Source organism: Meleagris gallopavo, chromosome 1 (genome assembly GCF_000146605.3).
Source record: "Meleagris gallopavo isolate NT-WF06-2002-E0010 breed Aviagen turkey brand Nicholas breeding stock chromosome 1, Turkey_5.1, whole genome shotgun sequence".
Lineage (NCBI taxonomy): Eukaryota > Metazoa > Chordata > Aves > Galliformes > Phasianidae > Meleagris > Meleagris gallopavo.
Window position 1 is genome coordinate 10,812,953 of NC_015011.2, and position 13,632 is coordinate 10,826,584.

General features: G+C 39.9%; 1 protein-coding gene across 1 annotated transcript; it reads left to right on the forward strand.

The window, feature by feature from the left end:
- The first annotated feature begins 18 nt into the window (after window positions 1-18).
- On the forward strand, window positions 19-13,512 carry DLD (dihydrolipoamide dehydrogenase). Its single transcript, XM_010722061.3, has 14 exons — window positions 19-157; window positions 390-465; window positions 1,905-1,984; window positions 3,824-3,892; window positions 6,210-6,279; window positions 6,630-6,730; window positions 7,112-7,255; window positions 7,401-7,502; window positions 8,634-8,824; window positions 10,146-10,316; window positions 10,688-10,877; window positions 11,282-11,419; window positions 12,506-12,595; window positions 12,698-13,512. The coding sequence occupies exons 1-14, from the start codon at window positions 119-121 to the stop codon at window positions 12,761-12,763; spliced, it is 1,527 nt and encodes a 508-aa protein (XP_010720363.1). The 5' UTR covers window positions 19-118; the 3' UTR covers window positions 12,764-13,512.
- The last annotated feature ends 120 nt before the right edge of the window (window positions 13,513-13,632 follow it).

Here is a 13,632-nt window from a genome sequence, read left to right on the forward strand (position 1 = left end):
TCCAGGCGGCCCCTCGCGGCTCCCGTACAGCCGCCCGTTCCCGGTGCGCCTGCGCGAGTCCGCGGAGTCCTTGGGGTGGCGGCGGGCGCGGGCTGGGCCAGCAGCAGCAGAAGCAGCAATGCAGCGCTGGGGCCGCGTCTCCTGTGCGCTCGCTCGGGTACGGCGTTGGCGGGAGACGGGTGGGGAGGAACCGGAGGGCTCTGGCTTTGGCTTTGGCTTTCCTCACGCCACCCCCTGCCGCTGGGCGGGCGGAGCGCTTGGGCTCGGCCGCGCTTCTTCGCTTTCACGCCGTGGCCTCGCTGCGGGGCCGCGTTCCGTGCGTCGCTCAGTGTTTGCTTTTCTTCGAGGTCGAGCTTCAGCTTTTAAAGCCGTGGCTTGTTCTCTTCTAGAGGAGCCATTTTGATCGAGTTCATCGCGGTCTCCAGGGAGTTTGTGCCGTGCCGCAGAGGAGCTACGCCGATCAAGGTAATTCACTGCGGGTAAAGCCGCTCTCGGAACGGAAAGCTGAGCTGTGGCCCGCAGGATGGCCCGGGCGGTACCGGGAGCTGCTGCTGCGGGCAGGTGGAGATCGCTGTGCACTGCTGTCTGAAGGGAGGCTTGTGCTGAGGTGGGGGTTGGCCTCTGCTCCCAGCTAACGGTGATGGGCGAGAGGGAACGGCCTGAGGTTGCACCATAGGAGGCTCAGGTTGGATATTAGGAGCAATTTCTTCTCGGAAAGAGTGGTGAGGCCCTGGCACAGCTGCCCATAGAGCTGTGGGTGCCCCATCCCTGCAGGCGCTCAGGGCTGGGCTGGATGGGGCTCTGGGCAGCCTGAGCTGGAGGGGGGCAGCCAGCCCACGGCAGGGGTTGAGGCTTTCAGGTTCCTTGCAACCCAAACTATTATGTGATTCTATGATTGTAAGCCTTAAAGAGCACAGCGATGATCACCTGTGTTTCAATTATTGCTGACAAATAGTATCTATAAAATAAGAGCAAAGTCAGACTGGCATGAAAGCAAATCCAGCACCAAGCAGCAATCACAAATGCCTGGTGTTGGCCTTCTGCAAACGGGTGCCAGTACTGTGTTTCCCAAGCAAGCCCCAGACACTGTTCCCCATTTCCTCTTTAAAGCCCCGCAGAGCACGCTTTTATTTGCTTATCCATTTTGAAACACCGTTAGAGGTAGTTTTAAAAATAAGCTGAACAAATATATATGCACAGACATTTCTAAGAAGTAAGTCAGAACAGCCAACCCACGGCAGGAGCCTGGAACTGAATGGGCTTGGAGGTTCCTTATAACCGGAGCCATTTCTATGAGAAACGCTTATATGTCAGTTTTACTGTCAAACTAAAGGCATAAATAGAAGCTGAACTTTATAATGTAAGAACAGTGGCAGTAATTAACATTGCAGAGGAAGTTATGATTACTAGAAACAAATGAGGTACAAAGTTCATAGTATCTTCTGTGTTTGTAATCGATAGGGCTTGCACAGTTTACCTCAGCCATATTTTCTGCAGTATAATCTAATAATCGTATGGCATGCACTGCTCATGTATCTTTTGTGCCAAACAGAAGAAACTGCATTGTTAAAATGTTTAAATGAACTGTTCAGACATCTGAAGTTAAAGATTTTATAGCAGGAAGGATGACTGTTTAATTTCATTTTACATTATTTTCCCTGGGAAGCTTAAAACTTTCCCTTTAATTGTAAAATACCTCTGCACAACTTTTCCTTTTGTCTGGAAAGTTATTTTGTGAAGTGTAATTTTCCTAGTATTAAATTCCTAGTATTAAATTTTAATAGCAATTTTTTTTTTTAATTTTCCATTATTTGACATTTTGAAATATGAATAATTTCAAGAACAAATTGGTCCTGCAGCAAAGTCTTAATTATTGAAAAAGTAACTAATGTTCCCTGTTGCAGTTGATGCGGATGTCACAGTTATTGGTTCTGGTCCTGGAGGTTATGTTGCTGCAATCAAAGCAGCTCAGCTTGGGTTTAAGGTAAGAGCAGACCTTTTGAGACCTTTTGATCACTCTTCAACCACTCCACAACATAGAACATGCAATGATTCTGTTGGGGAGAGAGGAGGTACCAAAGCAGTGCTCAGCTGATGTGATTTCCTAGTGCCACTGGAGGAATTTGATGGCCATTTGGGAGTTTAGAAGTGAAAATTAGTGTGCTGATAAGTTTCACTTTCATTCATGAATGTGTCATCAGAAGGATTGCTGTTTCTCTCGACTCCTTAACCCAAGACCAAATTACTCTTCTGGCATTGCATCTTTCTTTTCTGAAGTACTTCAGAATCTGAGAAGGCATTGTTAAGTGTACTCTGTGGGCTGGTATATCCCAGTGCCTCTGAAGTAAGACTGCAGGACTTCATGAAAAACCAAGGTGATGAGACCATCTGGCAAGGACAGGAGCTCCTGTTTCCAAGAAGAGTTCAGTGAAATGTTGGAGCAGGTCCAGATTGCATGTAGCCTACGTCCTTAGAGATTTTCAGAGCTTGGCTTGTCAAGGCCTTTGAGCCACCTGAGACAACTTTGATGCTAACTGTGTTTGAAGAAGGAAACTTGGCTGGGTGGCTTCTTAGAGAAGGTCTCTTCAGCCTCAATTTTTTGTAGTTCTTAGTATTGTCCCTCATTGGTTATTCCTCCAACAGCTGGATTTCAGAGATGTCTCTGAGTATATTTTAGCCTAATGTGTGATAGTACCAAAAGTAGAATTTTTTTGAGAGTCAGTTAAGTTTTACATCTGCTTTTGACCCTAGTGCAGATAATTAAAATGTCAGACTTTTTTTTGGTCTTGATTTAATAAATATTCTTTCATATGGATGTGTATATATATGTATGTACATATGTTGTCACTGGGCTACTAGGTCCTGGAGAAAAATTGGTCATTGCTACAGGTTTCAGTTGAGTTTTATATGATCTGCCACAACGTTTTGTATTTCTTTCTTCTAAGATTTTTTTTTTTTGGTAGCTAGAAGCCTGCTTTCCCTGGAGCAACACTTTACTCAAGACCTTCACATATTTGCCTAGCAATAAGTTACCATATAGCAGAAGGTTTAAAAAAAAAAAAAGTGCTTTTTTTTCTGCTTTTTTGTTCTGGCAAACAGCTTTTATTCCTTCTTTAGAATTGGTTGGGCAGGCTTGCATGCATCACCGGTAGGTGCTAAAGAAACTCAAATGTTTACACTGCCCCCAAGGAACATAACAAGATGCTTTTGTGAGACTGGCAAGTAGATGCATTCTGTAGTTATGTCATCTATGGAATAACCTGAAGCTGCTCTATTGAATTACTGAATTTGAACCTTCAGTTCTACTAGCACAAGCTAAAACCTTGTATCACCACTACAGCACCCCGTGTTATTGCCAACAAGGTTCCTTGAGTGTTGGCTTTGGAACAACTTTGCTTGGCCTTGTCAGTGAAGTTAATCTAAAGTGGATGAGGCAAAGCCTTATCAGGTAAAGGTGAGAGCGGTCTAGTGCTGTTTGATCCACAGTGCAGCTGTTAAAGCACTTGGATCATTCTGTGTTTGTGTGCTTAAAACAGGAAGAGGGGTAGATGGGGATCAGCTGATCTCCATGTGGTTCTTTGATTTGATGTTGTGAGTCCTCTTTTTCATGGTACTGTCACTGCTGCATCCCACAAAAGCAGCAAGTTAAATGATGACAGGCTTTCATCTGTGGAATCACTTCTCTGCAAATTTGTTTCCTTGGAGTGTAAACCAAGAGATTTTATTTCGTGCATATGTTCTGTGCTCATCAAAGAAGGAAGGGACATTTCTTTTTGCTGCTGTAAAAAGGTTACAATTCTCTCCCCTCCTTTTTTTTCCTCAGACTGTCTGTGTAGAAAAAAATGAAACATTGGGTGGAACCTGTCTGAATGTTGGATGTATTCCTTCAAAGGTAAGGGTTCATTATTTATCATAACTCCAGTAAAAACAGCTCCTACATGCATCTCTTTAAAACTTCTTCTTATCTTTTTCCAAGATTGACATACTTTGTTTAAAAAAATAACTTGCGACCAAATGATTTGCATGAATAAAAGTAATACAAAGGATTGCAATATTTATGAATTCAGTAGGAATGTTTTGCTTACAAACGATGTTTTGTGGGGTTTCCTAAATGAGAGGAAGAGAGATAGAAGAGGTGTATGCAGACACATCTGCTCTCCGGTGAGCTGGCAAGTCTGTGTGGTAACCACTAACTAAATTCAGCATTTAAATGCTATTTAAATACAGTTTAAGGTGGTTTTGTCTTAAAGTCTTTTATTTTCAGTATACTTGTAGTTCTGTCTAGGATGTTGCACTTAGAGTAAAGGAATGATTCGTTGCTGCTTGTTCAGTCACTAGAGGTAGAGAATGTGAATCTAAATTCAAATTCATGATGGAGACACCAATGAAAATTCAGTTTTTTGATGGGATGTGCTGTGCTCTGAAGATAACTGTCTCACTCCAGCAGTAGAAGCTCTTGAAATAGTCGTGTAAGTTAAAAATAGTATTCTTACTGCCTCCAAAAGATGACTTGAAAAGTGAGGCTGGTGGTGCTTGTGTGGAGTAGTGTCAGTGGGGAGAGAAAAGGGTGTGTGCTTCGAAAGAAAGGAGAAATAAGAAGTTCCTGAGTACCAAATGTTGGATGTTATGTTGGATGTTGTCAATTGTGTTTTAAGCAACTGAAACGAGAGCTTTATAAGAACAGTGCTATTGCTGGGTGAAGCGTTCCTCATTAACACTCAGCAGGTGAAGGAAGGTATTGGTAATCAGCTTTGTGCTGCCTCTAGTAACAGACAGCTTTTTTATGAAGGTTCCTCCTAACAGTATTGCTTTTCTAATCTGTTTGCTGATAGAGGTTCTGTTAGCAGCCTAGGAGAAAATACTGCAGAGTACAGAAGGAGTACAAAGTTCTGAAAAGTAGTGGATCACTTTACCTAGACATTTCAGTAACGTATCTGATGAAACTCAGAATTTATACTGAAGAAAAACTCAAAAAATGAGTTGTAGATCAGCACAGCACGACTGTGCAAGTTTGGCACTCTGCTGGTATCTATTGAAGTGATTTTTCTTGAGCCTTTGATTAGTTTTATCCCATTGAAGTTCTTTTGAAAGCAGTTCTGAAGCCACGGCTAAACCTGAGTGCTATTCAGAATTTTTTCCAGTGGCAGTAAACTTCTTATGAAGTGGTTGTGTAGGGTACATATGCTGAAGCAATGACAAATATTCAGATATTCCTTTCCAAAAAAGTCACTCAAAATACATTGAACATGAATTTCTTTTTTCCTTGGTAGTTGCTGAAGTCCTTTGCAGGGACTGTATCTTTGGTTGATGTCTTGGATTATCACAGGGCTGTGACAGATAAAATGGGCAAATAAATTTAAGAGTGAAAGTTGGTTGCTCCTATTGACAAAAATGAAATTATCTTAGTCCAGCAGTAGTAGTTTGATTTAAGTGTGTGTATATAAGGCAGATATGTCAAAGTAGTCTTTGAATGTATTGTGCTCTCTTCAGAATTCAATCTGTGTACGCTGTAGAAGGATGTTGACAGTTTCATGGTTGTGATGATGATTGTAGTAAAAGGTGTAATCTTTTCTTCCCAAGACCCTTCTTATATTGCAGTTTCTAATCAAATTACCATTTGGAGATTCTGTATTTCAAGCTGCTCATCTTTAAATGCACTTAAAAAGGAACTGTTCTAATTTTATTTTTGAATTGTGATAAGCCTGTGATCTGAACTGGCTCTAAAGCATCTAGTTTCAGCTCTGCCAGCTGTACAGTTGTAATGACTTCAGCACAACTCACTACACAGTTTAACTGATGTTTACATGGGCTAAAATTTAACAGTGATTTCAGTATAGATTTTTCCTTCTCCAGCTTTTCTATATCCTCCTGGTATTTTTATTGACAAATTTTCTCTTCTGAGTTAATAAGGAAGTTCTACTGAGTCATAGCCCATCTATTGTTTTCCTTTGCTTAAAGTCTGTTCCTACCTCTTTATTTTCAACGGTATCATTTCCAGTTTCTCTAGTGAAAAGGGCAAAAAGTGTAGGAGTGATCTTAACTACTCTCTGCATGTAATTGGTACGTTTGAAATACTCCTTTTAAAATACAAATGTCGGATTTATTAGAGGTTGTTTTCCAAATAACTTCATTTTTTTTTAAAAATATTCTGGTAAAAAATCCAATTGCATCTGTGTGTCTCAATTTACATTTTTGTATGTGTGTTTTAGGCCTTGCTGAACAACTCACATCTGTATCATTTGGCCCATGGAAAAGACTTTGCTAGCAGAGGAATTGAAAGTGAGTGTGCAGAGCAACTTGTCGGTGCCTATTGAACTAAATGGTTTCCATCAAGAAATGAATGTTAATGGTTCAGGTTTGACTACTATAATTGTAGGAAAGTTGGTCATGAAGCTTTGTTGACTTGCAACCAATATCCTTTCTCTGCCAGCTACAGATTTAGGATGTGATTACTGGCTGGAGAAGTTACACTTGAAAAGAATAATACTGCTTTGTAACATAGCAATTGTTGAACATAACCTTTAATGTTTAATGGGGCGTTTGGGGCATCTCCCTGTCAGAGCTGTTCACTGTGGGTTAGTTCCTATAAATAAAAGCGGAATGCTCCACTGAAGCTTTTTTAATTTCAGTTACAGGAATCCGCTTGAATCTGGAGAAGATGATGGAGCAGAAGAGCGGTGCAGTGAAGGCCTTAACAGGTGGAATTGCTCATTTATTTAAACAAAACAAGGTTAGTTGGGATTATTTACTGAAGTAAATGTATGTGTTTTTTTTCTCGCTTATGTCACTTTTTGCATTCTCACATTCTTGCCACTTAAACTTATTTGATCAAGGGATTTGGCAAGGGCAGACTGAATGCTTCACTTCTAAGATATTTTAAATGAACAGTTTGTTCTTGTGGTTACTTAAAAGAACAGTGCTGACTTTGTGATTTGTTCTGGATGCCAATGCAAAGGTTTGCATTAGCAGCTTCTCTCTGCTGAGATTCACGTTAAGTGGACTCAATGATCTTTAAGGTCTTTTTCAACCTGAATGATTCTATGATTCTAAGTGTAGCATAACCTATCTAAGTAATTTGAACCTTAACTTACTGTGTTCTTGGTTATTAAAGGTTGTGCATGTGTCTGGATTTGGGAAAATAACTGGCAAAAACCAAGTCACTGCAACCAAAGACGATGGCAGCACACAAGTTATCAATACAAAGAACATACTCATAGCTACAGGCTCAGAAGTTGCTCCCTTCCCTGGAATCACTGTACGTATTTGAAATTTTGGTGCTACTTTCTTTCAGTGTGAAATAACCACATAATTTAATGTATAATACTTTTGCATCTGTTTGGAATTCATATGATGTATAAAAGAGATTGTAAATTTCCCTTTGTGGCTTTCTTTGCTGTTAGATTGATGAAGATAATATTGTGTCATCCACTGGTGCTCTGTCCCTGAAAAAAGTCCCTGAGAAGATGGTTGTCATTGGTGCAGGAGTCATTGGTGTGGAACTGGTAAGAGAATATTTAAACCTCTTAGTCCTTTATTTATAAGGTAACTGTTACTTTTTCACTGTATTTGATGTTGTTGCTGTGATTTAGCCTGTTTTGTTGAATTCTCACACTTAATGGCATGCCAGCTTTTTTTGTTGTTGTTCTTACCTTAGAAGCTAGGAAGTGTTTGGGTCAATGTTCTTGCAGCTGGTTAGCTAAGTGGAGAAAATAGAGAGGAATGTGTAGGCTTTGCGTGTAGTTTGGGGTTTGGTTTTTTAACTTCCACTGAAGTTTGCTCTTTATATAGATAAGAGAACTTCCTCTTATAATGTAAATAAACTTGAAACCATGCTAAATACCTGCATGTAGCAGTTAATCCCCAAAATATTTTGTGATACAATTGCAAGCACTGTGTCTGATAACAAAAGGAGTGAAGACTTTCTATCCTGCCTAACTCTGAAGGTCTGAGTCCTTTTGCCTCATACCTCCATAGTATAAAAACTGTATTTGCTGGTCTGCAACTGCCTGAAAATCTGCAGACCTCCTTAGTGATTGCCTAAGCTGCCACTGGTCAGTTGCCTGCTGGTCACTGAGCAGGGCAAGTGTAAGTGAAGATAAATACTATTGAGATGGGTGTAGGTAACTTCTGAGGTAAATGGAATGAATGTACGTGGTTTTAGGGAAGGTGATGATAGTGGTTATGGCTATAAATAAATGCAAAAGCAGCAGCTATATTCTATTGCATAAAATTTCTGTAACTCATTATTGTTTTGCTTTAGTTTGGTATGAGGGCACTATAGAATTCTTATTTTGAGTTTTCTGAGCTACATTCCAATTCGATTTTTAATTTTCTATGCCTGTAGCCTAAAATATACCTAATTGTTTGTTTTCTTAAGTATTTATTTAAAAGCTTAATTCCATAAGTTAAATCATTAAAGCATTAGGGATGCAAACAAGCAGTGATAAATCCATCTTTTCAGTAAGGCTGTATGATATATCCTACACTGTAATGGTTTTTAAACGTTGATCAGTTTGCTGTTATCCGTTGTCCCTCTTCTGCAGTTTCCAGTCTCAGTGCTAAATATTGCAGTAAAGAAACCTGAAGTTTTCCCTCAAAAAAGTTCTCCTTTAAGTACATTGTTGTGACCACAGGGTTCAGTTTGGCAGCGCCTCGGTGCGGATGTGACGGCTGTGGAGTTCATGGGCCATGTTGGTGGAATGGGAATTGACATGGAGATCTCTAAAAACTTCCAACGTATTCTTCAGAAGCAGGGACTTAAGTTTAAGCTAAACACCAAAGTTACGGGTGCTACCAAGAAACCAGATGGGAAAATTGATGTAGCGTAAGTATTTCCCATAAAACCAATGGGACACAGGTTGTATTTGTCCTGCTCAGTCCTTCAAACCTGTTTTTAAAATATTCTGATATTATTGAAACGGGAAGAAGTGAAACTTAATTCTTCAATGGAGTTTAATTTTTATCCTGTATTCTAACTTAGTGTGTTCATAACTTTGGCTTTATTGAAGTCAAGCTTGCTTATATAGGAGAGGTTCCATTGGCTTGGGTTGGTGTGCTGGTGTAAAACCAGTGGTTTTTAGTGAGAAACCTAAATTGTGGAAGTTCTTTGCTTTTGGTATAATTAACATAAATGTGATTATTCATATTGTTATTAGTACTTTGGTGCATATTGGGAGAGTTATGTTGTCCTTTCTTCCCTGTCCCTAAATAAGTATTGTAAAGATTGATTACTTTTAATTAGAAATAAATGAAACTGTCTCAGACTGGTTTTTAATGATTTGAGCCCATTGAAGATTTAAGTGAACAACTAATACAGAAAAATATACAGCAAATTTTGTCCATGTCCGTACCTATATGCTGCTGCTTTTCTTGTCAACATATTCCCTGTGCAGACCGGTAGCATAAGCTGTAGCTTGAGTTGTAAGAAAATGTATAGTGTTTCTTAATGAACGTAAGCTTAAATGCCTTTTTCATTGGAATCTCAATACAAGGAATTGTATCTGCTGTATGTCCATAGCTCAGGGTAGTCTGTCCTCCACCACTGGAGAAGTCCTAGATTTGGGCCTTTGTGAACTGCTGACTGAGAGTGCCTAGATTTCTCCTGTAGTCTCTCTCTGCTTAGAGTTTCATTTAGGTTCAGGAGTATGCTTTTGAAGCACGTTTCCTAATTAACCCTGCTTATTCTTTGGTTCGTTATTGCACTCTGGATGCAAACTGAACTTGTTCTAGATGCCCTTGAGGGATGCACTTTATGCAAGGCAACTGCTAACAGTTCTTCTGTTTTGGGCCAGGAGAAAGTTTGAGACTCTGCCTTACTCTGAAATATAAATAACTTGGATGTTGTGTACTCAGCACTGATGTTTTGCTGTACAGATTTGCTCCTAACAGGTTGTGCTACTTGTTAACAGATGCATAACCTGAATTTCTGTATCCAGGAGTTGTTAACAAATGCAGTAAGAGTTGCTGGCCCTTGCTTCCTCTCCTATTTGTCAAGTCTTGCAAGGAAGAAGTGGGGGATAGACTAGAGGCAAGTGTTGGGATGCCAGGTTCAGCCACTAGGTCACTATCTGGATCATATTAATCACTAGTCAGCAAAATGCAGTACTACAGGTTTACAGCTTAGCATTCTTCTTGTTTTTCTGTAGTGTTGAAGCTGCTGCTGGTGGAAAGGCAGAAGTCATAACTTGTGATGTGCTCCTGGTGTGCATCGGTAGGCGTCCGTTCACAAAAAATCTAGGACTTGAAGACCTTGGAATTGAACTTGATAAGAAAGGGAGAATTCCGGTCAATAACAGATTCCAAACCAAAATTCCAAAGTAAGTAGTAATTTTTACTTTCTTTAAAGCAGGACTCCTATTTTTAAAAGTTTAACTTAAGACACTTTTAAAATTGCTTATAGCTTTTTTCTGAAAGAAAAACTCAATTTATGTTTATTTCAGCAATTGAGGATTTTTAGTCAACCTTTTAAATTTCTGTAATTTGAAAGTCAGGATGTGCTGGCAGTGGTTCTTGAAGTGTGCTCATTCAGTGGAAACTGTTTCTGTAGTCTCCAGATTTCTTCTGCACATCAGTAGTTTAACCTCATTTTGCAGAAAACTCCAGTCATGTTTTAAACTATTACATGTGGTAGCTGAGGTATCTAGTACATTTTTAAACAGTATCTAATTTTGTTTCATTGATGTGATAGCATCTATGCTATTGGTGATGTAGTTGCTGGACCTATGCTGGCCCACAAAGCTGAGGATGAAGGCATTCTGTGTGTTGAAGGGATGGCTGGAGGTGCAGTTCACATTGATTATAACTGCGTGCCCTCTGTCATATACACTCACCCCGAAGTGGCCTGGGTTGGCAAATCAGAAGAACAGCTGAAAGAAGAGGTACACCGTTTTCTTTCTGGACAAAACTCCTTTTCTGTCTTGGATGTGGTTTCATGGTGTGATAATGACTGTTGCTTTATCTATCTATTTCTCATGGGAGAATTTCTCTGTCTGAATTCATTGCGTCGCGTGTATGGCTGAATGATTCCTTCCTGCATGCTACTCTCACAAAGGATCACAGTCCTCTTTAATAACTTCTGTTTTGTGAAGTTAATACCATTTCTGTGCTATTTTTTTTTGATACTTCCTTATACCTGCTATTTTCATACGTTGTTCTGTGCACGTCTCTTGTGCCTTCTAGTTTTGCATTAGGCCTATTTTTATCGTTATCCAACTGGCTGCATCATTCCTCTTGAGCTTCCCGATCGTTAACTCAGTGTCAGTAACAAGTATCTGTTTTGTAGGGAGTAGAGTACAAAATTGGGAAATTCCCATTTGCTGCAAACAGTAGAGCAAAGACAAACGCTGACACGGATGGCATGGTGAAGATACTTAGTCAGAAGTCAACAGACAGGATGTTGGGCGCGCACATCTTAGGCGCAGTAAGTATTGTCAAGTGTGTTGCTGTCTTGGTAGCATTACGAGTGGTTCATTGTGCCACGTGGTGCTTGTAAAAAGGAAGATTTGTCTCACAAAATTGCGTGGATTTACTGATTATTTTTTTTTTCTCTTTGACAGCCCTCCTGCTCACATCCCTGTTTTACTGTTATTTTGGCAGTGGACACAGCTTTTTCCTTCTTCTTTTCTATTCCCTGAAAATGCGAGGGTTATTCAGTCTCTTACAGTTTCATCTTTATGAATATTGCCAAATATTCAAGAGAACAGCAAAAACTGACTCAAATTCTGGAATTTGGGGTGGCTGAACAGATTGGGGTTTTCTTCCATTGCTTTTCCTTTTTCTCTGGTTTTCTCTACTGCTGCAGAGTTGGCAGCCTTATGCTGCAGTCACCGAGTCTGGACTCAGCCACTGATGAAAATCCACATCACATTCTCTAAAGAGAGCACAGCTCAGCTTTAGCAGTGTGAGCCAGGCAGTAATTTTAATCAGTAAATGGAAGGGGCAGGCGAGAAATCTTAAGATTGTTTATCTTAATTCTGAAAATATAATTACTTATTTACTGTTTCATTTTCAACTATCCAGATATTTTTCTTTGGTTAACTCCCTACAATTCAACTAATATTTAATGAAAATGAGACTGCAGTATTGTAGTGGACCTCAGTTTATCTGGTTATCTGATTAATTTTCTAGGAGGGCCTTAAAGTTTTGGGGGTTTTTTGGTGGGTTTTTTCTTTCCCTGCAGTGATAATGTACAGTACCTTGAATCAGAACGTAGGTAGTATCTGACTGCTCCCGTGTGGAACAAAGCCCAGGTTTTGCACCAACCTCAGCAGTGAGAGAGCAAGTACTCTGTTCTGGCGTTATGTTCAACTTTAAGCTCAGCTTAGCTTAGCCACCAAATTGACAGAGTACTTAGGACTGACACAAGAACACAGCTGAAACACGTCATAGTATGGTTTCTTTTTACAAAAGATGCTTATTTACACGCTGGGTATTTCTTAATTAGCAATTCAGAAGAAGTGAGACAATTGCACAAAGATCTGTTCTAATTACAAACATTAAACTGCAGGGTGCTGGTGAAATGGTCAATGAAGCAGCCCTTGCTATGGAGTACGGAGCATCGTGTGAAGATGTAGCCAGAGTTTGCCATGCCCATCCAGTAAGTTTTTTCTGAAGCAATTGTTGAACACAGGGGTTGCACAGACGTGCTGTGACTACATATAAATATTAATGATTTGTACCTTTGGTTTGTTCTCTGCAGACGGTGTCAGAAGCCTTCAGGGAAGCTAACCTAGCAGCATCTTTTGGCAAAGCTATCAACTTCTAAACTGAAAGAGCAGTTCTTTGAACATCCGTAGCACGTCTGAAAACGGACTGCGAGCCCTTGTGGAAGGCGAGTTTGAGGACTTTAGGATTGAATTAAATGAATCTTCTCATTTAGACATCAGATATTTAAACAAGTAGAGTTTGGAACAAGTGGAATTATCCAGTCTCTGTAAATTAAATACTTAATATTCCATGTTTATTTACATCATGAATGTTGCAGAAAAACAGCCTGACAGAACTCTTTCGTTCAAAACCAAACATTTTGCTGCTGCATGGGATGATCAGGTGTGCTGGTCACAGCTCTGTACAGGTGTCCAGCATACCTGGTGTGATCTTATTTGAAGTAGTGATAGACTAAAGCAGTTGAATGCTGGCACTTAAAATGCCACTGTCACTTCCGCACAAAAATATATTTCCTTGTGAAAGGATTAACAAAGTATTTAACCTACTTACGTATGAGTACCAGAGTTAGTTTTGATCTAGTAAGGTTAGGGTTTGGGGAAAAGAGGGACTTATGTAAATTGATTAATACTTTGTTGACTTTTTTTAAGATAAAATCACTCTATGTGTGATTCTCCACACATCATGTTTTCATATTGAAAACTCACTGGGGAAAAAATCAAGTGTTGATGGAGAAATGAAAGACTGAAGGAAAACTGCTCTTACTTAACTTCTTGTTTGTAAAGCTTCCATTGTCCAACTCTCTTTGACCTTGAAATGATAAAACTGGGCAGTGAAGCCTCGCTTGCTTGTTAAGTGTGATGATGTGAGGGTTATTCTGCACCTTCCACACGTAAGGGCTGCACTGTCAGCTCTCCATACAGTTCAGACATACTTCTTTCTCTCCTGTTTTCTATTTTGCGCTCTCTT

Coding starts and splice junctions, on each gene's coding strand:
- DLD (XM_010722061.3), top strand. CDS start 119: ATGCAGCGCTGGGGCCGCGTCTCCTGTGCGCTCGCTCGG. Junction 1,985..3,823: donor CAGCTCAGCTTGGGTTTAAG/GTAAGAGCAGAC, acceptor TTTTTTCCTCAG/ACTGTCTGTGTAGAAAAAAA. Junction 6,280..6,629: donor TGCTAGCAGAGGAATTGAAA/GTGAGTGTGCAG, acceptor TTTTAATTTCAG/TTACAGGAATCCGCTTGAAT.